The sequence below is a fragment of the Thalassophryne amazonica genome, chromosome 5 (genome assembly GCF_902500255.1).
Source record: "Thalassophryne amazonica chromosome 5, fThaAma1.1, whole genome shotgun sequence".
NCBI classification, from domain to species: domain Eukaryota; kingdom Metazoa; phylum Chordata; class Actinopteri; order Batrachoidiformes; family Batrachoididae; genus Thalassophryne; species Thalassophryne amazonica.
In genome coordinates, this window is record NC_047107.1 from 32,894,029 (window position 1) to 32,919,714 (window position 25,686).

Sequence of the window (25,686 nt, forward strand, 5' to 3'; positions counted from 1 at the left end):
ATATTCGGGTTAGAAAAGGAGTAACCCAGGGGTCTTATTCGGGTTTTTAAAAACTGGAATATGAACATATTTGGGTTTTTGCCTGTGTTTACATGGCCGTGCGCAACCGGGTTATTGCTAATATTCCGGTTATGAAAGGGTTATTGGCTGCATGTAAATGTAGTCAGTGTCACTTCCTGGTTTGGAGCATTGTCCAATGTCCATAGGAATCCATTAAACAGTATTAGAAAGCTGAGCAGCAGTATAATTGGAACAGGAACCACTCATCAGCATATACAATAAGAGGACTAGGAAAAAAGCAACACAAATCACCCTAGACATCACACATACTCTACACCATGTGTACCCAACCTTTTTTGAACTGAGATCTACTTTTAAAGTTAACAGTAGGCCTAGGACTGGCCCGTAACAACACAACAACAACAAACAACTCAAATTATACAATGCCTAATTCAAGTTGGAAAAGTTCTTTCCTACCTCAGTGGGACTTCTGGTCCTGAGAGGAGGCAGCTAGTCTCTCATAGTCTGGACAGTAGGAGCTGAGTGCCAGCTGTAAGCAGGCCACAAGGTGGTCATCAGTCACGGTGGATATGTATTTTCACTTGATGATTTTCATATGTGTAAAGGCAGACTCACACAAACATGTGGATCCAAAAAGTGCAGTCAAATTTTGTGGAGTTTGAGGTTGGGGTACTTCTCTTTTTGCATTAGATTCCAGAATTGGACATTCATGCTAGGTGTTGCTCTGGATAAGAGCTCAATGTCATTTTTCAGTGTGAGGTCTCATTTTCAATACCACAGCTATCCAGGTTGAAAAGTGATACCACTTTGGATGTCATACAATCCAGCTCAGTCTCACACTTTTTATTTTTGTGCCCCCGTCACGAAAAGCACCCCATTTTCTTTCATTTCCAGTTTACATGTCGTAATGGCATCACAAACTGCTGTGAGACTGGGTTGTACAATCTACATATTTTCCCCAAATGGAAAACAGAGAAAACTGACAACAGGCTCAAAGGATGCAAAGTCAGTAAAGCACCTGTCAAATTATGACAAGATGTTCTGCACCTGATCATCAGAGCATGCACTCTCGAGCTCCGCACAGTCTTTTCCCCAACGCTTATGTTCTGTGTCCATGCATGGACAGTTCCTGCAGCTCACACTGCTTCAATGTGCTTGATATCAGGTGTCACGTTCTTTTAAATTTGTTCACGCAGCTGATCATGTCGATCATGTTTGTCCTTGAGCTTGTCAGTCCGATCAGTAAGAAAGGCTAAATCCAAGAGCTACTGACTGTCTTCTAGCTGTGCATATTCAGCATGGTTTGAACATTTCAGAAATTCTTTAATTTCGAAAACTGTTCCAGAAATTTACCTCTGTGTGTTCTGCACCTGTCTCCTCCAGCGGCACACGGAATAAATGGGCCTTCAGATTCCCAGCCCGAACAGAACACCCAATCTTGTTAGCCATCACGTCTTCCATATTTATGGACTGTTGTGCAGCTAGCTGACTTTTCGGTTCCTGGAGTTTTCGGGTGTGCAGAGGTGATTTAGCCGGGAAGTTGCATCATAGCTCTTGTGAATCATCTTGAAATGCCGCTTCAAATTCCCTTTCTTCAATAAAGCTACATTTACATTGCAGATAAGACAGATGGATTTGCTCTTCGAATAAACAAGAAAATAATCCTCCTCCCACTCTGAATGAAAATGATAATTTTTCAGTTTTTTTTTTTCTCCTCTGCATCCTCTGCCATAGAAGAGGAAGAAGAAGGATCCTCTTCTTCTATGGCGTTTAACGTTAGCCAGTATCCTTATTGGTGCATTGCTTCCACCTTCTGCATCAGTCTGTTATAGTAACCCTAAGTCCTCTTGATGAGTTCCAGTCAGATTGACTGGAACTCAGCCCATGATCGACCGGTCAGTCATGATTGACTGGTTGGGCACACCAGCTCTACACAGTCGGTTCTGCCTCGTTCCCTCAGGACTCAGATACAGAGCCCCTATCTTCAGGACAAATAGAGCCCTGTCAAGCTTTGTCCCTGCATCCATAAGACTACTAAATGCCTGAACCCCCTTTTCTCTCTCTCTCTCTCTCTCTCTCTCTTACTTGGACTAGTGTTAATTAATATTTATTGTTCCTCCATTGTGAAGGTGCTATTTATATACTAGACTATTTTTTTCTGCTATGTGTCTAATGTGGGCAGACCTGTTGGTCTTCCACGTATGAGTGTTGGGAAGGTGTCGTAGCACGGACCCACAACAGGGGGCGCAAAGGAACGGACAATGAATAAGCCAATAAGTAACAATTTAATGTTGTGACAACACACAACTAAACACACAAAATATATATAGTCAATTAACACCAGGTGACGTGTGGGCAGGCTCGAAGATAGAAGACCCCCGACGAGAGATGAGCCGCGTCCCACACGGCTTCCACCACCAACGGCCTGAAGAACACCGGAGCCGCCAAGTCCCGAGTCCCCAGGTGGCCTCTGTCTTCGGCTGTCGACCCTGGTACTGCTGGCAGAAAACAAGACAGGATGGATGAGTGTGAAGTCGCACACTCAGTAATCCACAGTCTGCACTCAGTTAGGAGGGAGCACCTCCACCTCCAATCACACACTCGTGCAGCTCCTGTTTAACCACTTATCTTGGTTTGGGGTATGAGGCGAAGCCGTCGCTGATCACACCAAATGCCAATCCCACAGATAAGGCAAACACCACAGGATAACGGCTGCAAAAGAAGTTCAGATTATTACTCAACGTTTCGAGTCAGCAGAGAACATTACCTCTTCTGTAGTTGATTTCTCGGCGGGGAGGTGGAGTTGCAGTCCGGCTTATATAGTGGTGTAGATGAGTGACAGCTGGTGCGATGAGTGACAGCTGTCACTTCTTCTGGGTCTGGCGCCCTCTCGTGCTTGGAGCCCGCACTCCAAGCAGGGCGCCCTCTGGTGGTGGTGGGCCAGCAGTATCTCCTCTTCAGCGGCCCACATAACAGGACCCCCCCCTCAACGGGCGCCTCCTGGCGCCCGACCTGGCTTGTCCGGGTGTCTCTTGTAGAAATCAGCCAGGAGGGCCGGGTCCAGGATGAAGCTCCTCTTCACCCAGGAGCATTCTTCAGGTCCATACCCCTCCCAGTCCACCAGATATTGGAACCCCCGGCCCTTACGACGGACGTCCAGGAGCCTGCGGACTGTCCAAGCAGGCTCCCCGTCGATGAGCCGGGCAGGAGGCGGCTTAGGTCCAGGTGCACAGAGGGGCGAGGTGTGGTGTGGCTTGAGGTGGGACACATGGAACACAGGGTGGATCCGCAGTGAAGCTGGGAGTTGGAGCTTCACTGCGGCCGGGTTGATGATTTTGAGGATTTTGAATGGTCCTATGTATCTGTCTTTCAACTTAGGGGAGTCCACACAGAGAGGGATGTCCTTTGTCGAAAGCCACACCTCCTGCCCAGGCTGGTATGTGGGGGCCGGGGAACGCCGGCGGTCCGCATGGGTCTTGGCCCTCGTCCGGGCCTTTAACAGGGCAGAGCGGGCAGTCCGCCACACCTGGCGGCACCTCCTGAGGTGGGCCTGGACCGAGGGCACACCGACCTCTCCCTCCACCAGCGGGAACAATGGGGGCTGGTACCCCAAACATGCCTCAAAAGGGGAGAGGCCGGTAGCAGACGAGACTTGGCTGTTATGGGCATACTCGATCCAGGCCAGATGGTGACTCCAGTCTGCCGGGCGCGCGGAGGTGACGCAGCGAAGGGCCTGCTCCAACTCCTGGTTAGCCCGCTCTGCCTGGCCGTTTGTCTGGGGGTGGCTTACGAGAGGCTTACGGTGGCCCCCAGCTCCTTACAGAAACTCCTCCAAACTTGCGAAGAGAACTGGGGACCACGATCTGATACGATGTCCGATGGTATCCCATGCAGCCGCATGACGTGGTGGACCAGGAGGTCTGCCGTCTCCTGGGCCGTCGGGAGCTTCGGGAGGGCCACGAAGTGGGCCGCCTTGGAGAACCGGTCCACTATCGTGAGAATGATGGTGTTGCCCTGGGACGGCGGGAGGCCTGTGATGAAGTCCAGGCCGATGTGAGACCAGGGGCGGTGAGGCACCGGCAGGGGTTGGAGGAGTCCCGAGGTCTTCCGATGGTCTGCCTTGCCCCTGGCACAGATGGTACAGGCCTGGACGTAGGAACGAACGTCGGTTTCCAGTGACGCCCACCAGAAGCGCTGCTGGACCACTGCCACGGTCCTACGCACTCCGGGATGACAGGAGAGCTTGGATCCGTGACAGAAGTCCAATACGGCAGCTCTGGCCTCTGGTGGGACGTACATTCTGTTCTTGGGCCGGTCCCCGGGTCTGGGCTTCTTGCCAGGGCCTCCCGGACGGTCTTCTCCACGTCCCAGGTGAGGGAGGCCATGACAGTGGACTCGGGGATGATGGTCTCGGTGGGGTTTGACAGCCCCGCCTTGGCTTCTTCTTCGTGCACCCGGGACAACGCATCCGAGTTTTGGTTTTTGGTCCCGGGGCGGTACGTGATCCGGAAGTCAAAGCGCCCGAAGAACAGAGACCAGCAGGCTTGACTGGGGTTCAACCGCTTGGCGGTCCGGATGTACTCCAGGTTCCGATGGTCCGTGAAAACCGTGAAAGGCAACAACGCCCCCTCCAGCAGGTGTCTCCACTCTTCAAGAGCCTCCTTCACCGCGAGGAGCTCCCGATTGCCGACATCATAGTTCCGTTCAGCTGGGGTCAACCTGCGGGAAAAATAGGCACAAGGATGGAGAACCTTATCAGCCTCCATGCTCTGGGACAGCACGGCTCCTATCCCTGAGTCAGAGGCGTCCACTTCCACTATGTACTGGCGATCAGGATCAGGCTGCACCAGAACTGGTGCAGTCGAGAACCGGCGTTTCAACTCCTTGAACGCGGCTTCGCACCGATCCGACCAGGTGAAGGGGACCTTGGTGGAGGTCAGGGCAGTCAGGGGGCTAACTACCTGACTGTAGCCTTTAATGAACCTCCTGTAGAAATTTGCAAAGCCGAGGAACTGCTGTAGTTTCCTGCGGCTTGTTGGTTGGGGCCAATCTCTCACCGCCGCAACCTTGGCCGGATCAGGGGCGACGGAGTTGGAGGAGATGATGAACCCCAGGAAGGACAAACAAGTGCGGTGGAACTCGCACTTCTCGCCCTTCACAAACAGCCGGTTCTCCAACAACCACTGTAGGACCTGACGTACATGCTGGACATGGGTCTCAGGGTCCGGGGAAAAGATGAGTATATCGTCCAGATATACGAAGACGAACCGATGCAGGAAGTCCCGCAAGGCGTCATTTACCAAAGCTTGGAACGTCGCAGGGGCGTTAGTGAGGCCGAACGGCATGACCAGGTACTCAAAGTGACCTAACGGGGTGTTAAATGCCGTCTTCCACTCGTCTCCCTTCTGGATCCGAACCAGGTGGTACGCGTTTCTAAGATCCAATTTTGTGAAAATTTGGGCTCCATGCAAGTGCGTGAACACTGAATCCAACAGAGGTAACGGGTATCGGTTGCGAACCGTGATTTCGTTCAGCCCTCTGTAATCAATGCATGGACGGAGTCCGCCGTCCTTTTTGCCCACAAAAAAGAAACCAGCACCCATCGGGGAGGTGGAGTTCCGGATCAGCCCGGCAGCTAAAGAGTCCCGGATGTAGGTCTCCATTGATTCACGTTCCGGACGTGAGAGGTTGTACAACCTACTGGATGGGTACTCAGCGCCCGGGACCAAATCGATGGCACAATCGTATGGTCGGTGCGGGGGAAGAGTGAGTGCCAGATCTTTGCTGAAGACGTCAGCGAGATCGTGGTACTCCTTTGGCACCGCCGATAGATTGGGGGGACTTTAACCTCCTCATTAGCCGTCATGCTGGGAGGAACCGAGGATCCTAAACACTCCCGGTGGCAGGTTTCGCTCCACTGCGTCACAACCCCGGACGGCCAATCTATCCGGGGATTGTGCTTCACCATCCATGGAAATCCCAAAATCACTTGGGAGGTAGAAGGTGTTACATGGAACACGATCTCCTCCCTGTGATTTCCAGACACAACCAAGGTCACTTCCTTTGCCCATCTGCTATCCAGCAGATTCCCTTCCGACCCCGTGTCTAGCAGTGCTGAGGCATGAAGGGTTAGATCCCCACACAGGATCATTACTGGGATTCGTGCAGATTTGCGGGGTTTCCCCGCGTGCGTGTTATGGCCCACCCTTAGCCCAGTTTCTAAGGACAGGCGTTGTAGTTTTGACCGTTTGGGGCAGTCCTTCTGCATATGCTCACAAGAGCCGTAGACAAAACACTCCCCGCGGGCCAGCCTCCTTTGTCTGACATTTGTCTTTACTTTGGCCCTGCTCGTGTCCATAGCCTCCTCAGCAGGGGGAGCTGTAGCCACACGGAGCTCTCTGGCAGTGAAGCGTGGGGACAATGTCACCCTTTCGGAACCGGAAGGGGGAGGGACTGCTCGTGCCCGGTCACGCCCCCCGGCCTGCTCCCGACGATGCTCATTCAAACGGTTGTCTAAGCATATAACCAAATCGACAAGCCCGTCAAAATCCCGCGGTTCCTCCTTAGCCAGCAGGTGCTCCTTCAGGACCGGAGACAGTCCATTTACGAAGGCGGCGCGGAGCGCAACGTTATTCCAGCCGGACCTCGCTGCCGCGATGCGGAAGTTGACTGCATACTCGGCTGCGCTGCGACGCCCCTGTCTCATTGACAGCAGCACGCTCGAAGCAGTCTCGCCTCTGTTGGGATGGTCAAAAACTTGTTTGAACTCCCGTACAAACCCAGCATAAGACGTTAGGAGCTGTGAATTCTGCTCCCAAAGCGCTGTAGCCCAGGCGCGTGCCTCTCCTCGAAGCAGATTAATAACATAAGCCACCCGGCTGGCATCTGACTCGTACATGACAGGACGCTGTGAAAAGACGAGCGAACACTGCATGAGGAAGTCTGCGCACGTCTCAACACAGCCTCCGTACGGTTCCGGAGGGCTTATGTATGCTTCAGGGGACGGTGGGGGGGGTCGTTGAATGACCAGTGGAACGTCTGTTACGGGCCCAGGATCAGCAAGAGGAGTGGCTGCAGCAGCGCCCTGATCGCGCGCTTCCACCCTGGCGGTGAGAGCCTCCACCCTCCGGTTAAGGAGGACATTCTGCTCGGTCACCAAATCCAGCCGAGCCGTGAAGGCGGTTAAAATCTGCTGCAGCTCACTCAACACGCCTCCTGCTGACGCCTGCGCTCCTGGCTCTTCCATTGGCCGTTCAAGCTCGGGTTGACGCCCCTCGGAATCCATGACGAATGGCCGAGAAATCCTGTTGGGAAGGTGTCGTAGCACGGACCCACAACAGGGGGCGCAAAGGAATGGACAATGAATAAGCCAATAAGTAACAATTTAATGTTGTGACAACACACAACTAAACACACAAAATATATATAGTCAATTAACACCAGGTGACGTGTGGGCAGGCTTGAAGATAGAAGACCCCCGACGAGAGATGAGCCGCATCCCACACGGCTTCCACCACCAACGGCCTGAAGAACACCGGAGCCGCCAAGTCCCGAGTCCCCAGGGGGCCTCTGTCTTCGGCTGTCGACCCTGGTACTGCTGGCAGAAAACAAGACAGGATGGATGAGTGTGAAGTCGCACACTCAGTAATCCACAGTCTGCACTCAGTTAGGAGGGAGCACCTCCACCTCCAATCACACACTCGTGCAGCTCCTGTTTAACCACTTATCTTGGTTTGGGCTGTGAGGCAAAGCCGTCGCTGATCACACCAAATGCCAATCCCACAGATAAGGCAAACACCACAGGATAACGGCTGCAAAAGAAGTTCAGATTATTACTCAACGTTTCGAGTCAGCAGAGAAAATTACCTCTTCGGTAGTTGATTTCTCAGCGGGGAGGTGGAGTTGCAGTCCGGCTTATATAGTGGTGTAGATGAGTGACAGCTGGTGCGATGAGTGACAGCTGTCACTTCTTCTGGGTCTGGCGCCCTCTCGTGCTTGGAGCCCGCACTCCAAGCAGGGCGCCCTCTGGTGGTGGTGGGCCAGCAGTACCTCCTCTTCAGCGGCCCACATAACAATGAGGTTCCTAACAGAAAAACAATGTTCTTCGAATTCAATTTTAACAGAGCTTTGATGAGACTTACTGGAGGTCCCAGTGTGCTTCAGTCATAATGACAACATGCATGTCTAGTTTTTCACAAAGGAACTTATTTTACACTGTTTTCCAATAAAACCACCTCAAATCTTAAAGCAGGTATTTGGGTTTGTAGCCATACTGTATAGGCTCTAAGGGGATGCTTCTCACAGCAAACTTATTTACACATGATTAAACGCAGACTTTATATATACTGGACAAATCCTGTGTGACGTCACCCATAAGCTTTGTATAGTGACCACGAACAGTTATTTTGAAGCCCAAACATTTGTCACAGCAATGCATACGAGGTCTATTAGAAAAGTATCCGACCTTATTATTTTTTCAAAAACCATATGGATTTGAATCACGTGTGATTGCGTCAGACAAGCTTGAACCCTCGTGCGCATGCGTGAGTTTTTCCATGCCTGTTGGTTGCGTCATTCACCTGTGAACAGGCTTTGAGTGAGGAGTGGTCCAGCCCCCTCGGCGGATTCTCATTGTCAGGAAATGGTGGAATGATTTGGGCTTTTTTTCCATCAGAATTTTTTCAGAAACTGTTAGAGACTGGCAGCTGGAAACCATTAGAAAAATTTATCTGGCTTTCGGTGAAAATGTTATGGGCTTGGTAGAGAATAAGGAGTGTTACTGTCGCTTTAAGGACGGCCCCCATCGACAGGCTGAGCGACCATTTCATTTCTAAATGGATGGCTGTCTGGATCCGTGACCATCGTGTGCCATTTCTCTGGTTATCACAAGAGCTGGACATCAACCATTTTCCGGTGCCGCATGGCGCAAAGCAACGCCGTGATGAAGCCTCACGGGACATGTTCTGGCATGTCCAGGCACAGCCACAATTTCTCGGATAATCACTCGATGGAAAAATCACCGACAGCTGTATGAACGCCATCTCAAAGCCGTCCTGTGAGACCAAAACGGAGGTGGTTTTGTCTCGCTCCAGTAGCGAATCCATCGTGATGTGCGAAGCCTCCGCTCAGCTTTCCATGACAAAATCTCTTGTTAAAAGTGAAATCTGCTGGAAAATGGTTGATGTCCAGCTCTTGTGATAACCAGAGAAATGGCACACGATGGTCACGGATCCAGACAGCCATCCGTTTAGAAATGAAATGGTCGTTCAGCCTGTCGATGGCGGCTTCGGAGCGCGGCGTGCCCCACAGCCACTGGGGGCCGTCCTTAAAGCGACAGTAACACTCCTTATTCTCTACCAAGCCCGTAACATTTTCACCGAAAGCCAGATAAATTTTTCTAATGGTTTCCAGCTGCCAGTCTCTAACAGTTTCTGAAAAAATTCTGATGGAAAAAAAGCCCAAATCATTCCACCATTTCCTGACAATGAGAATCCGCCGAGGGGGCTGGACCACTCCTCACTCAAAGCCTGTTCACAGGTGAATGACGCAACCGACAGGCGTGGAAAAACTCACGCATGCGCACGAGGGTTCAAGCTTGTCTGACACAATCGCACGTAATTCAAATCCATATGGTTTTTGAAAAAAATAATAAGGTCGGATACTTTTCTAATAGACCTCGTATTTGGATAAAGAGGCGGGGGGTAGGTGACACCCCGCGTGACGTCCTGCGTGACCTGGGAAGGACAAATGAAACCAGAACATGCCTCTATCTTTGAATCTGAATCAGCTAAACTAACAAGCTAATCTCGGTTTTGGGTGTTCATTAAATCATATATTTGGGGATTCAGCAGTGGTTCTCACAGTGGTTTACTTTGGTGTGGCCATTAAAAATTCTGACCTGCTTATTTCCTCAGTAATCATGGATTAACTGGCCTTAATGTCATCAAGCTGCTGATACCTGCTACAAGTGCTAATGCCATTAGCATCTAAAATTAAATCACACAATCCTTTGACACAAAATACTGCAGTTTTTCTACTGCAGAGCTCATGTATGATCCACTAGGAAAGGTAACCACAAAGCAATGCTCAAAACCACATACACGGTCCTCCACAACAGTTAGCAGCCTCAGCCAGCAGCCTCTGAGACACAAGGTATTATTCAATACAGCCTTATTTTACAGAACGTTATGGATTAAAATGGCTTAAACTAAGGCGGTAGGGGGAAAAAAATCACTGTTGTCATGGAGGAAGATACTAGCTATAGACACCAAAACAGTTTTTGTACCAGGCAATAAACATCTATATTTCTGCTCTAAAGTTAGACATTTTAACATGGGCTTCTGTGGGGATGTGCTTGCTTTTGGAGCCAGCAGCCAGGTAAGGAACTGCAACTTTTTCTCCTTCCAGGTGGGCCTTCTTAGGAACCATCAAAGCTTACTGCTCATGTTTAAATAGCTACTTGTTTCTGTGTTTCTTGCTTACTAACTGGACATTTGTTGTTCAACTGATGGACCATCATCCAGGGACATGGTTGTCCAACTTATGCACAAATATATATTTAGTTTGTAAGTTTTGTTCATTATTTGGTTCAGCTTATCATTTAAATCAGCATTTTACTGCACCAACTGAATTTAAAAATGCATTTTTTTTAAGGTGGCAATTCAACAAACTTGCCCTAAATTTTTTTTGTTCAAGGTTATAGACCCAAATTGCTTAGTGGGTTAATCACCACATCACCTCATGTTAAAAATTCATTTTTTGATGTTCTGCCTCCATCTCATTGCCTTCGTTCACACTAAAATGTAATGATCTCAGCAGTCAGATAACTTCAGGTTTTGTTCAGGATTTAGTCATGTCATGCAGTGTCGTTATGATGATGCAAAATTACGAAAACATCACAAGTAGGTGTCAAATCATGTCATCTTACTGACATTCAATTCAATTCAATTTATTTCATTTAAATATCGCCAAATCACAACAAAGCAGCCTCAAGGCGCTTCACCCAAGTAAAGTCTAACCATACCAACCCCTAGAGCAAGCACACAGGTGACAGTGGAAAGGCAAAACTTCCTCTAATGATATGAGGAAGAAACCTCAAGCAGACCAAACTCAAAGAGGTGACTGACACACTTGACAATATAAATATGCAGGAAATTTTGGGAGTCTGAGGTTGGCATTATGACATTGACATTATGACAAGATGTCATTTTGTAGATCATGTTGTGACATCGGTGCAAGACATCCAGCAGACATCACGCATTTGTTGCAAGATTGATTGGTTGTCTTGGATTTTTTTTTTTTCAACAAATGAAAGCAGCATGGGTAAATAGTCTGGAGGACATTATTCCTGGAGGAATAAAAAGGGTAAGTCTGTTTGCAGGAACATTGTAAATAGGTAGATAGGGGTCTGTTATTGAAAGGACAGTTTATAATGTGCTCATGAAGGTTCTTTTTTTTTGGCTGGGTGGTAATGGAGATCATCAATTAGTCATATGTTTCATTTTTTGGTTGTGAGAAGGTAACAGTCAAAACTCAACATCACTCCATTGCTGGGAGATGAGACAATTACGTCACAATACCTCTACTGTTGGGCAGTGTGGAGGACATGCAGTTAGTCTGTTTGCTTCCAAAGTGGAGGGTGCTCAGTTCAAGACCACTTGTGCCAGTTCTCCATGTAATATGGAGTTGTGACAGGAAAGGTGCAAAACATGTGCCAAATCAAAATGCAGATCCATATGGGATCTTCTGTGGTGAACCTACAAGAACTGGAAGAAGTCAAAATAGTTTTTTTTTTTTTTTTTTTTTTTTTTTTTTTAGTGTTTGGAAAGTATTTACCGACTGATTGTCATACATGATCCTTCAGAGTGTCTTATGAGTACATGTGCAGTAGAGGTGGGCGAATCTATCCTAATATCGATAATATCGATACCAACGCTGGTATTGATATTGAACAATCCTCATGTAAAAAGATCGATATTCAAGCTTTTTTTCTGTCCCGCACGCACTGACTGCTGCACATGCAGAATCACCAAAGTCTACTCTCTGTCTGTAAGAGCAGCGCTCCAACATGGAGCAGCGCACCTTTGTATTGTGGTTTGTCAGCCCTCTACCTCAGGAGATCTTGTTTTAAGTTGTGTTGAGTGATATTTTTTTAAACAAAAATGTTGATTGTGATAATAAAGTACTTTTTGTCACGTACAATGTTTGGTGAAATTCTATCCTAGGTCTTTTGGATCCTTTGGATCCATGAAGCTTAAATATGAAAAGTATCAGTATCAGTATTGATATCGGCGATACTGGGCCTGTATTTACTTGGTATCGGATCAATACCAAAATTCCCGGTATCACCCACCTCTAATGTGCAGCATCTCCCACTGAAATGATGGTCTCACATTTGAACTGAATAAATGTTGTTAAACCCCTCTACAACAATCGATTTCCAATGAGCTGGCTAACTTCCAGTAACCTTACATCACAGCAGCATTGTTTTGTTATTTTCATCCACATGTCAATCCTCCTAACCGGCACACTCAAACTTTCATGCACTCAAAATATATGAAGTTGGTGGATGTCAAAAATAATCATTAAAAAAATGTGTAAGACCACATGCATGATGTACCACATGCACAAACAAATGCACCTAAAAACAAACACGCAGTGCACCGACTGATCCTGCACAATCAGTACAGTCAAAACGAAGCGCCTGTATCTCAAGTATCTGTGTTGAATTAAATGTCTTGTTTCGTTGCCAGATGCGACTTTCTCTTCTCCTATCTGTATTGAATTATTCTGGCAGTTGCGGATCTTCTGCAGCTTTCATCTCAGGCCTGCTTCCAGTTAAAGCAGAGATACTGTACCCATGTCAAGGCAGAGACCCTGAGTCCAGGAGTCACGGGTTCATAGTCAGGTTACGCCACCAGGGGATGGCGTCTGTTATCGTCTGACACCAGACCCCAAAATGTTACTCTGATTTATTTTCAACATTCACAGCAGATTTGTGGACTTTTTAATGCCCCACTGCAAAGCTGCAGTCAAACTATAAGAGAAGAAAAATAAGGGGGGGGGGGGGGGGGGGGGGGGGAGCGTTCTATTTCACAGCTGAAACTTTTCACAATCAGACTTCAGTACAATTGGTTTTGAATTAGATATTGAGTCATGATGAGCAGCTCCAGCTAAATGACTGTGTTTAAAAAAAGGAGCAGAAGAAGAAGTGGTTTCCATGTCAGTGTCGCAGACCGAACGGTCTGCCCCTAAAAATCGGCCCACCTTTTGCATGTGCGCATGCATCATTTCGGACCACAGCAGCACGTGTGAGACGGAGTCTCTTCACCCAAAGCAATCAAATGGAATAATGTGATTATTAACCATCAGATGATAAAGGTAAAACCTCTTAAATCATTATAAAGTCAGTTCTAAGCAGAAACAAGGCTGTTTTAAGCAGAAACTCTGCGAAAATTTGAAATCTTTGAAATTTCCGACGCGCAGTGAATGCAACAGCTAGCAGCTTGTTTAGCCGCGACACTCTGATTGCTTCATCTGTATTTTATGATGAAATAATGCTGAATTTATGTGGAAATGATTGTTGCACAAAGGCTTTAGTTATCTGTCGCTGAGATGGATGATGACTGGAGTGCAGTTTGAAGCAGAAACGAGGTTTTAATGCAGCTAATGACGCATGCGCAGATGCAAAAGGCGGACCGATTTTTACGGGGGAACCATTCAGTCAGCGACACCGACATCCTTCTTGTTTATTCCTCAAACAGTTTATTTTACACTCTATACTGTGACCGTCTGTGAGGTTACTGAAGTCCACTGAGTTTCATAGAAAACACAATGGGATGATTAAATCTGGTCATTAAGTGAGTTGGAAGGCGCGGGGTGTTTTTATTGATGTGGCAGGAAGCAGGCGGGCTGAATGCTGCCGCTGAATGTGTAAATCTCACAGACTGTTCACAGTCAGCTCCCTTTTTTAAAGGCGCGCACGCAGCTCCGCTCCGTGATTAAAAACACACTTAATGTCACCAACAGCCCATTTAGAGGCATGTGTGAGAGGTGAAGATGATGTGAAGCTGAAGGGCGTGTTAATGATGGCGGGCTGCCACCAGTGCGGGGCCTCCGTTGCACTCTGAGTTCCCGCTGAGGAGAAAGGGTCATACAGACCTGCACAGGACCCAAAACAGACGTGTGAACTTGAGAGTGGTCTGCAGCAGAAACAGACCACCTATAAACCTGATATGCATGAAGTGACGGGACACAGCTTGAATGAGCGCATAGTGATATATGTGGTTGGTCATGGTTGAACACCCTCACTAGGTCTTTTGGAGCAACTGCACGTGCTTACAGATTTGTTTGTAAATGTGTATGAGTGATTTAAGACCCTGTTCAGACTGGGGTTGGCAAACCGGCTTGAGCCAGATTGAATCCAGATTGCTTTCCAGTTGGATAGCCTTCAGATCTGTTTTTCAAATCCAGCTCATCCTACACGCATGTCCAAACTCAGTCCGGCTCCAGCCGAATTCAAGTCATTTGTGTGTTTGTGTATATAGCTGGTCTTATGCTGTGTTCAGATATCGGCATCAGAAAACCCATTTCAGCATTCATTGTAGTCGTATTTCTGTCATCTGCAGCGGCAAACCCAAGGTGACGATGTGAGGACCCATAATTTTTCAGTGATAATAACACAGACAATAATTTACTGTATTGTAAGATACAAGCGTTTTTAGTGTTTTGCACAATGATATATTAAAACAGGAAACCCTGGCTCTGATAGCAGGTTAAAAAGTGAACTTTTTATGAGGTTATAAATGAATTATTTTCTGAAATATCACCCAAATTAATTTTTACTTGTTTAAAACCAGGTGACTCTCTGCACTTAAATAATTCGGCTCTCACTGTTTGTTTTTCCTCCCGTTAAAGGCAAAACACAGCCAACCGCCACTTCTGGCTGTGACTACAGCAGCACCAGTACCAAGATGGCACATACCGTCAAAAGTTAAAAATTTTCAACTGTTGCTGCTTAACCGGACGTACAAGGACAAATTGGATGTTTGTGACGTGTGTGTGTGAGAGAGAAGGTGCATAGAGGAAGATAGTTTTTTTGAGTTACTGAGCACTTTACTGGAGAAGACACTGGGTGCACAGATGTAATGAGGAAGTTTGACGTCATGATCCCGAGCTAGCCACATTCTAGCCACATTTGCATTCAGCCTTAGGAAATCCCGCTCAAATCCGTGGGGTGGGTTGAGCTGGATAGAAAACAATCTGGTTTGAACCCGATTTGCGCCATTCAGATTCAGAAAAGAAAAAAAAAATCCTATCTTTTGAAAGGGGTCTAAGGGTGGTTTCACACCTGCCTTGTTGGTTCCAACCATTGGACTTTTTAGTTTGATCAAACCTAAAATAAGAAACATGAAATCTGCCTGAGAAAACAGTCAGAATCAAAGGACCAATTTTGGTCCAACTAAAAGAGGTGTTCCAGATCAAACAAAACCGAAACACTTTTTGGATAGTTTGGGCTTTGGGATGAATTGCAGGAAGTTGGGTAAGTTGTCATCAATCATTACTCAGCAGAAAAAGAAAAGAAAAAGATGAATTTAATTAACGTATGTGATTAACTGTGTGTTCATGACTCTGACTCTTTATGTACTTGTTGCTGCAGCAGGCGGTAAAATTGAAAACATTTATCTTTTGACGTCAAGTGCAGTCGAGTGCTGCTGGAGAAAATACCTTAACAATAACACTGCAGATAGAATGAAAGGAATCTTTTTAGAATTCAGAAAATTTTTATGACGTCATCAGTGGGATGAAAGACATAACAAGGGAACAGCTGAGGTGGATCATTAAGAAACTTTATTTGAAGGTATCATCATAATAGTGACACGACACTGTCATAAGTGTTACATGACACAGTCATGAACGTGTCATAAACATTATGTCAATGTCATAAATGTTTATGACTGCTGTCATTAAGTGTCATTTGGGTAATGACAAGTTGACAGGTTGGCATACAACTGAAGACCAAAAGGCCAATACAGCTTCTGGTTATGTCACTTTGATTAATATTAAGTTGTCATATTCAAGACAACCTAAAATATCAACTTGTCATTACAAAAACCGAATGATACTTAATGACAGCAGTCATGTAACACTTATGACATTGACATAATGTTTATGACATGTTCATGACTGTGTCATGTAACACTTATGTGCAATATTCCCGTGCAATATGATTCCACAGTTGTATATGCGAGGTCTGTGATAAAAGTAACGGACCTTATTATTTTTTTCAAAAACCATATGGATTTGAATCACGTGTGATTACATCAGACATGCTTGAACCCTCGTGGGCATGCGAGAGTTTTTTCACGCCTGTCGGTTACGTCATTCGCCTGTGGGCAGTCTTTGAGTGAGGAGTGGCCCACCCTCTCGTCGATTTTTTCATTGTTTAGGAATGGCTCAGAGACTGCTGCTTTGTTTGATCAAAATTTTTTTCAAAACTGTAAGGCACAACTGAGTGGACACCAATCGATAAATTCAGCTTGTTTTTGGTAAAAATTTTAACGGCTGATGAGAGATTTTGGTCTGGTAGTGTCGCCGTAAGGGCGGCCCACGGCGCCTGACGGCGATCTACGCTTCGAGGCGGCAGCGTCTCGCCGTTTCAAGTTGAAAATTTCCACATTTCAGGCTCTGTTGACCCAGTAAGTCGTCAGAGAACTTTCAGAACAAGTCGGCATGAGGAGTTTATTCAGACATTCCATTGTTAACGGACATTATGTAATGAAAGAACGTGCGGGCAGAGTTGCATGTCGGGCCGGACCCGACCGCGGGGGGTCGCAACAGGAAAAACACCTCCGTTGGAATCCTTAACGGGCAAGTTGGAACATGCCCAAGCTGGTAAACAATTTCTCAGTTACTCACTTGTTGAAAGCCATCAAAAGCCGCCTGAATTTTACAAATGGTTTTCAACACGGAGGTGTTTTTCCTGTCGCGGCGCACACAGATTTGCCGAGTCGTCACGGAAACGACTCAGCGAATTTGCACGCACGTCTTTCATTAAAAAATGTCCTTAAACAGTGGAATGTCCGCATAAAGTCCTCATGCCGGCCTCTTCTGAATCTTCTCTGTTCTCTCACGACGTCCTGGGTGAATTAAGCCTTAAATTAGGATGTTTTCAGGTCGAAACAGGCCGACGACGGTGCCTGGAAGCGCTGCATGACGTCCTGCTCTGTGGGAAGTCCTTACAGCGACAGAAACACCCCATAATCTCTCATCAGCCGTTAAACTTTTCACCGAAAACCAGCTTAATTTCTCGAATAGTGTCCACTCGGATATTCCTCACAGGTCCAGAAAAAATGTTGATAAAGCAACGCGCGCCGTCCGCAGCGGCTATTCAGACAAAGAGATTCCGACGGGCGGGGTGGAGCACTCCTCACTCAAGGCCTGCCCACAGGCGAATGACGTCACTGACGCGTGAAAAAACTCACGCATGCGCACGAGGGTTCAAGCATGTCTGATGTAAAAACATATGAATCAAATCCATTTATTTTTTGAAAAAATAAAAAGGACCGCTTTTTTTCATCACAGACCTCGTAATTCTCATTTTTACATTTTACTTGGTCCACATTTTATTTTATTTTACCGTATCTTATGTTTATTTAGCTGTACATATACTCTGAACAATTTATTGTTAAATTTTATTATCTTTTATTTGGCTAAAAATTACTCGCACCACGGAAAGCACCTTTTTGGAGTTGCACTCAAATCTCATTGCAATGCAAATTACAATGACAATAAAGGTGATTCTGATTTTGATTCTTATGACAGTGTTATGTCACTATTATGACAATACCTTCAAGTAAAGTGTTACTGAAACTTTGTGTTATGGAAAAGTTGTCTTCCAACTGGTCAGGCTATTAAATTTTTGGTTATGCACGTGTGTGTGTGTGTGTGTGTGTGTGCGTGTGTGTGTGTGTGTGTGTGTGTGTGTGTGTGTGTGTGTGTGTGTGTGTCACTGAGCAAGACACTAACACCTGTCTTGTGTATGGCACCAAATTCTACATGTCAAACTGCCGGCAATCCCAGTGGGTTTCCAGCAGGATTAGCACTCCATTCACTGTAAAAACATTAACCCAGATCAAAACCACATGAAGATAGAAACTGGTGTGGTGCGAAAGAAGGGTTCTTGTTATATTTTCCTGAAAGGAAGCAATTATTTTTGAATAGGGGCATAAAGCCAACTTTTGCTGCATAAGTAACCATTGGGTTTAAATGTGCTATAAATGCTTTTCTGGTTATTAAAAAGCGCAAACCTGGTGTTTCTAGAGCCCTCGCTTACTTATTATATGAATAAAGTATGACACACAACACCAGACGTTACATTTCCACATCATTACATTCATCAAAAGTAGTCTGTCAAATGACAGACACGGGCTCCCACCTTTGACAAGAAGTCATCGGTCATGAATCATTAATTAAAGAACAAAAAGTGGCACCCAACAGTCTCCATATAATATATTAAGCAAATACTTCTATTCTGAAATAATGACCAGTAATGTATTGTATATCTGTTACACTGTAATTTATTTTTTGTTGTGGCTCGCTGGTGGCAGTGGCACATACTGGAATGTACATTACTGTTGATCATAGTTTGCATGGTCATGTACAGCAGCATACAAATTTAACATTTATAGTTTTCTCTGGAACTACATAGACTGTACTGTATGCAGAAATGCTGCACAAGTACAGTAAAATAATAAAACAAATCTAGTTATGCCAGCACTGTAAGTGTTTGCATACATACATACATACATACATATATATATATATATATATATATATATATATATACTCAACAAAAATATAAACGCAACACTTTTGGTTTTGCTCCCATTTTGCATGAGATTAACTCAAAGATCTAAAACTTTTTCCACATACACAATATCACCATTTCCCTCAAATATTGTTCACAAACCAGTCTAAATCTGTGATAGTGAGCACTTCTCCTTTGCTGAGATAATCCATCCCACCTCACAGGTGTGCCATATCAAGATGCTGATTAGACACCATGATTAGTGCACAGGTGTGCCTTAGACTGCCCACAATAAAAGGCCACTTCAGAGTGTGTGCTCACTATCACAGATTTCGACTGGTTTGTGAACAATATTTGAGGGAAATGGTGACGTGTATGTGGCAAAAGTTTTAGATCTTTGAGTTCATCTCATACAAAATGGGAGCAAAACCAAAAGTGTTGCGTTTATATTTTTGTTGAGTATACATATATATATACGAGGTCTATTAGAAAAGTATCCGACCTTATTATTTTTTTCAAAAACCATATGGATTTGAATCACGTGTGATTACATCAGACATGCTTGAACCCTCGTGGGCATGCGAGAGGTTTTTCACACCTGTCGGTTACGTCATTCGCCTGTGGGCAGTCTTTGAGTGAGGAGTGGCCCACCCTCTCGTCGTTTTTTCATTGTTTAGGAATGGCTCAGAGACTGCTGCTTTGTTTGATCAAAATTTTTTTCAAAACTATAAGGCACAACTGAGTGGACACCATTCAATAAATTCAGCTGGTTTTCGGTAAAAATTTTAACGGCTGATGAGAGATTTTGGTCTGGTAGTGTCGCCGTAAGGACGGCCCACGGCGCCTGACAGCGATCTGCGCTTCGAGGCGGCAGCGTCTCACCGTTTCAAGTTGAAAACTTCCACATTTCAGGCTCTGTTGACCCAGTAAGTCGTCAGAGAACAGAGAACTTTCAGAAGAAGTCGGCATGAGGAGTTTATTCGGACATTCCATTGTTAACGGACATTTTGTAATGAAAGAACGTGCGGGCAGAGTCGCATGTCGGGCCGGACCCGACCGAGGGGGGTCACGACAGGAAAAACACCGCCGTTGGAAAACTTAACGGGCAAGTTGGAACATGCCCAAGCTGTTAAACAATTTCTCAGTTACTCACTTGTTGAAAGCCATCAAAAGCCGCCTGAATTTTACAAATGGTTTTCAACACGGAGGTGTTTTTCCTGTCGCGGCGCACACAGATTTGCCAAGTCGTCACGGAAATGACTCGGCGAATTTGCGCGCACGTCTTTCATTACAAAATGTCCTTAAACAGTGGAATGTCCGCATAAAGTCCTCATGCCGGCCTCTTCTGAATCTTCTCTGTTCTCTCACGACGTCCTGGGTGAATTAAGCCTTAAATTAGGATGTTTTCAGGTCGAAACAGGCCGACGACGGTGCCTGGAAGTGCTGCACGACGTCCCGCTGCGTGGGAAGTCCTTACACCGACAGAAACACCCCATAATCTCTCATCAGCCGTTAAACTTTTCACTGAAAACCAGCTTAATTTCTCGAATAGTGTCCACTCGGATATTCCTCACAGGTCCAGAAAAAATTTTGATAAAGCAACGCGCGCCGTCTCGAGCAGCATGTTAAACAAAGGAATTCAGCCGAGAGGGCTGGACCACATCTCACTCAAGGCCTGCCCACAGGGAAATGACGTCACCGACACGCGTGAAAAAACTCAAGGTTCAAGCATGATTGGGTTCAAGCATGATTGGTGTAATCGCACGTCATTCAAATCCATATGGTTAAAAAAAATAAAAGGGTTGGTTTATTATCTAATAGACCTTGTATATATATACGAGGTCTATTAGAAAAGAAACCGACAGTTTTATTTTTTAAAAAACCATATGGATTTGAATCGCGTGTGATTATATCAGCCAAGCTTGAACCCTTGTGCGCATGCGTGAGTTTTTTCACGCCTGTCGGTGATGTCATTTGCCTGTGAGCACGCCTTGTGGAAGGAGTGGTCCAGCCCCCTCGTCGGATTTTCATTGTCTGAGAAGTTGCTGAGAGACTGGCGCTGTGCTTGATCAAAAATCTCGCAGCCGGCGCGGCGTGCCTGCCACAGGAAAAACACCTCCGTGTTGATAACCATTTGTAAAATCCAGGCGGCTTTTGGTGGCTTTCAGTTGAGTGAGTATCTGAGAAATTGTTTAACAGCAGGGCATGTTCCAACTTGTCCTTAAGGCTTCCAACGGAGGTGTTTTTCCTGTGGCTGCGAGCCGACGCGCCAATCCGTCCACACGTCTTTCATTAAAAAAAATCTCCTTTAACAGTGGAATGTTCGGATAAACTGCTGATTCCGACCTCTTCTGAAAGTTCTCTGTTCTCTCACGACGTCCTGGGTCAACAGAGGCTTAAATTTGGAGGTTTTCAGCTTGAAACAGGATGACAACGTCGCCTCGGAGCGCTGCTCGATGTCCTGCTCCGTGGGAAGTCCTTACAGCGATAGAAACAATCCAAAATCTCTCATCAGCCGTTAAAATTTTCACAGAAAACCAGCTGAATTTCTCGAATGGTGTCCACTCGATGTGCCTCACAGTTTGTGAAAAAAATTTGATCAAGCACAGCGCCAGTCTCTCAGCAACTTCTCAGACAAAGGAATTCCGACGAGGGGGCTGGACCACTCCTTCCACAAGGAGTGCTCACAGGCGAATGACATCACCGACAGGCGTGAAAAAACTCTCGCATGCCCACGAGGGTTCAAGCTTGGCTGATGTAATCACACGTGATTCAAATCCATATGGTTTTTGAAAAAAATAATAAGGTTGGATACTTTTCTAACAGACCTCATATATATATATATATATATATATATATATATATATATATATAAATCTCACTTATTTGCATGTTTCCTCCCACAATTTTGCGCATTGGGGTGGACAAACTCTAAACTATAGTAGTATATAATGAAGGCAAACACGTTAAATTGACAGTACATGCTACTCAGATTTTGCACATTTGAAAGATACATTCCTTGTTGCACACTCTCAGTAATTCAGCATGTAGGTGTTTTAGTGAGTGCAATTGTGTTTGTGCATATTTTTAAGCATGAAAACCTTTAGTATATCAGGCCCTTAGTCTTTGTCAGAGCAAGTTATTAAATCCCATCCAACTGTTTTAGTTCATCACTTTAATGCTAAAGTCATTTTAAATTGCAGAGTAAAATGCAACTTAGTGCATACATTTAGTATTTTTTAATAATAATTTCCTTGTTTTACAGGATACTGAGCCACAACAAAATCCGTTTGTTGAGAAATGGATCCTTCTTTGGACTTTATGCTTTGGAGAAGCTGTGAGTAAACTTATTTTTTATTGTCTACACATGATTTGTTTTTACACGAGTTGTTCTTTGGGAGAGACAGACAGGGTATCAGTCATATCTGAGCTGTGCTGTTATCCAGCAGATTTGTGTCCAGCAGGGAGGACGATGCACTCAGACTGATTATCTCACAGTAATGCTGAAAAGTTCACATAATTACAGCTCATTCTTTCATTATCAGGTAAACTATGTCACAGGATGAGATAAGAGAAGATCTGGCAGCTTTGCTTGTGTCTCACAGACAGTCTGGGCTATTTCTTTGGAGCACATGAGATAACTGAGGAATTATGAATACATGATGACAAACATGGAAGACGAGAGCAGGAGCTTCAGCATTATTAAATATTATATAACGGCTGAGTGGATCCTTGTCATTCAATTGGTGGCTTATATGTCACGTGACATGGATTATTTGTACCATTTACCATTGAGTTTTATTTAATGTGCAATAGTTCTTTTTAGTGTGCAATTTTGGTGCTATATGAAATGTGCTATTGCACACCCCAACCACCGTGCATGCTCACACTACAGGGGGTGGTGTTTAGCATTGTTTTGCTGGCGTACAATGATTTGAAGGAACTAACTGACTGTGCTAATTCTTCTAACACACAAAAATCAAATCCACTACGCTGTAAGCCATCTGGAGGCATGAAGAGCTGTTAGGATGAAAAGCTGGCCAAGTTAGGGGACTGTGCTCATTTGGACCTTCAAAGCAGCAGAAATGGTTCTGTAGCCTTCCCCAGATTTGCACCTCAGGACAATCCTGTCTCGGAGGTCTACAGACAATTCCTTTGACTTCATGCTTGGTTTTTGCTCTAACATGCACTGTCAACTGTGGGACCTTATATGTAGACAGATGTGTGCTTTTCCAAATTCATGTCCAATCAACTGAATTTACCCCAGGTGGACTCCAATTAAGCTGTAGAAACATCTCAAGGATGATCAGTGGAAACATAATGCACCTGAACTCAATTTTGAGCTTCATGGCAAAGGCTGTGAATACTTACAGTACGTCCACATGATTTCTTTTTTTGTTTTTAATAAATTGGCAAAAATCTCACAAAAATGTTTTTCACATTGTCATTATGGGGTATTGTGTGTAGAATCTTGGAAAAAATGAATTTCATCCCTTTTGGAATGAGGCTGTAACATAAAATATAGAAAAAGTGAAGCGCTGTGAATACTTTGCCACCCTGTGCTCCGCCTTCTTAAAATAGGCAGTCACAACAACCATTTCTATCTTTTTTTGCAAAATCTACCATGGTCTGCCCTTACAAATCCCACTCCTTCATGTTATATCTACCTATTACTTCCTCATCTTTTCTGTTCCCTTCCCTAATGTGCCCAATGAAGTCTGCTCCAGTCACCACTCTCTCGAGGTTTGAGAACACTCTGTACTTCCTCATTTAACTCACTCCAGAAATCTTCTGTCTGCTTCATGTTACAAACTACCTGTGGGGTATATGCATTGATGACCTTCATCATCACCTTTTCAATTTCCAACTTCACGCTCATCACCCTGTCAGACACTTGGCTTAACCTCCAACACACTTATAAGAAAAGGCCGACTATCCAAATGATGTTCTAACAGGACTTTTATCTTTTTTTCCATGGTAAAATATTTGTGGAATTGCAAAGTAATGTTGGCGGAGGTTTGTGCTCTATGAGCACCCTGCTCTAGTTAATTCATCCATTCATTCATTTTCTATACCCGCTTACTCCAATCAAGGCTCATGGGTTAATAATGAACTTTTTTTTTTTTTTTAAGAAAAAGGTTTTGTTTTTAAATTAAAAGTACATTTGCACTCTGTGCTCATGAACTTTTTGCATCCTGGTTGCTGTAGCAACACGGCTTCATACTGTGGCCTTGAGTGTTTTTTGGGGGTGGGGGGGTATGCTGAGGCCGTATTAGTTTCACATGCCGCTTGGAGCTGCCACCCATGATGTAAACGACCGTTGCAAGAAATGTTGGAAGAAAAAAAATGGTATAATTTGGGGCAGTTGTTAGCTTGTTAGTAACTACCTACTGGAGCTCGCGGTAGACATTCCAGTGTACAACAACAGCCAGATTTGCTGAAATTGCTGTTTTTATGTCTGCCGTGTGAACGGCATGGATGGAAATAGTTTCAAGGCCACATTCTCAGTTTTCACCATCTGCAAACTTCCATGCACCTCTGAGCGGTGTTCAGTGGATCATGCTGAACACACGGGTCTGAGTTCACCCTCAAATGCGAGATGAAATATGTGTAGTCATTGCTGTAGTACAGCTGCAGTAGACCTGGAGTGTTTGAGGTAAAATAAGCTGATGCTGGTTATTTTTCTAAGTATGTACATCATCTCCCACAGTGCTGCAGGGAAGGTGGGTCACGTAACCGGAGCTCACCCACTAAACTGGCCTTGTATCTGGACCAGCAGGGGGCAGAAGGGTGGAGCTGTCTTAGAGACTCATATCCAAAACTTATTTTCCACTTGCACTCAAAGCGGTCTTCTTGAGAAATTATATTCAAGCATAATATGAGAACATAAGGTGATGCCAGTGAGAGGGAATAGCTTCAAGGTGTAGTTCCTTTTGATTCTCCAACAAATTCTACAATCTTCATTTTTGCGGTATATCTCCAAAATTACAACTAATTTTGCTGATCATAAAGTTAATATTTTGGGGAGATGTCTTGGAAAATATAGTAGGTTTATTTAACCCTCTGGGGCTGATGCCGTCGTATACGATGGCTAAGACCAAGCTTTAATAAATTATAAATAACTTTTTAATGTTATGAGATAGAAACTTACTCTTTTTTTTTTTGCTGAAAAGTTAACTCCACGGACGTTCGAGCCAGCCATCAGCCATCTTTGTACTCCTCATAGAAGCTGTGTGATGATGTGCGCAATATGAGTGTCCAATCAGAATTGGTTCACCGTCACATGGTTTTCCAAAATCCAATTGTAGGGCAGATTTACCTCATGTGAAAAGCCAAAGATCGTTTTCAGGAGTGATGTGTTACTAGTTGGCCCGTTTGAATAGCCCCCTGGGTGCTCCTATGAGTACATACTATTAGTATATACTCAGTGTGCCCTGCGCCATTATGCACAGCGATCAGTGAAGCAGACGGAGCAGATGAAGAGTCTCTGATGACTATCTCACGTGCTCAAACGAAGAGTGTGTAACTATCAGGATTGCTCCACTAGTTTGCATGTGAATGTTACTGGATAACTCTGTTGCTTTCTCTGTGTAAAGCACTGTTTACCATATCAAAATAACAAAACACATAGACCATTTTGTATATATTGTTCAAAATGTACATTTGTGTTTATTGTTTGAACCTTTTTGTTGTACAGTCTTTTACACAAGACCTCAAATTACCTTTATAAAGTGTCAAAACAGTTTATTATAGTTTGCTGTGTGCTTTGAATAAATGTGTGTGGAAAATTATTTTTCGCTTTATTTTTTCTTTGCCTATTTTTGATTGTAAACCTTTATTACACTTATAAAACACAA

The 25,686-nt window shown here is 45.0% G+C and overlaps 1 protein-coding gene across 4 annotated transcripts in view; it reads left to right on the plus strand.

Annotated features, from left to right (window-relative positions):
• The window catches only part of adgra2 (adhesion G protein-coupled receptor A2), a 180,856-nt gene that overhangs the window by 45,840 nt on the left and 109,330 nt on the right, over window positions 1-25,686 (plus strand). For all 4 annotated transcript variants that reach the window (XM_034169935.1, XM_034169934.1, XM_034169937.1 and 1 more), the window contains exon 2: window positions 22,095-22,166. In XM_034169935.1, coding sequence (XP_034025826.1) covers window positions 22,095-22,166 — 72 coding nt within the window. The remainder of the gene's footprint in view (window positions 1-22,094; window positions 22,167-25,686) is intronic.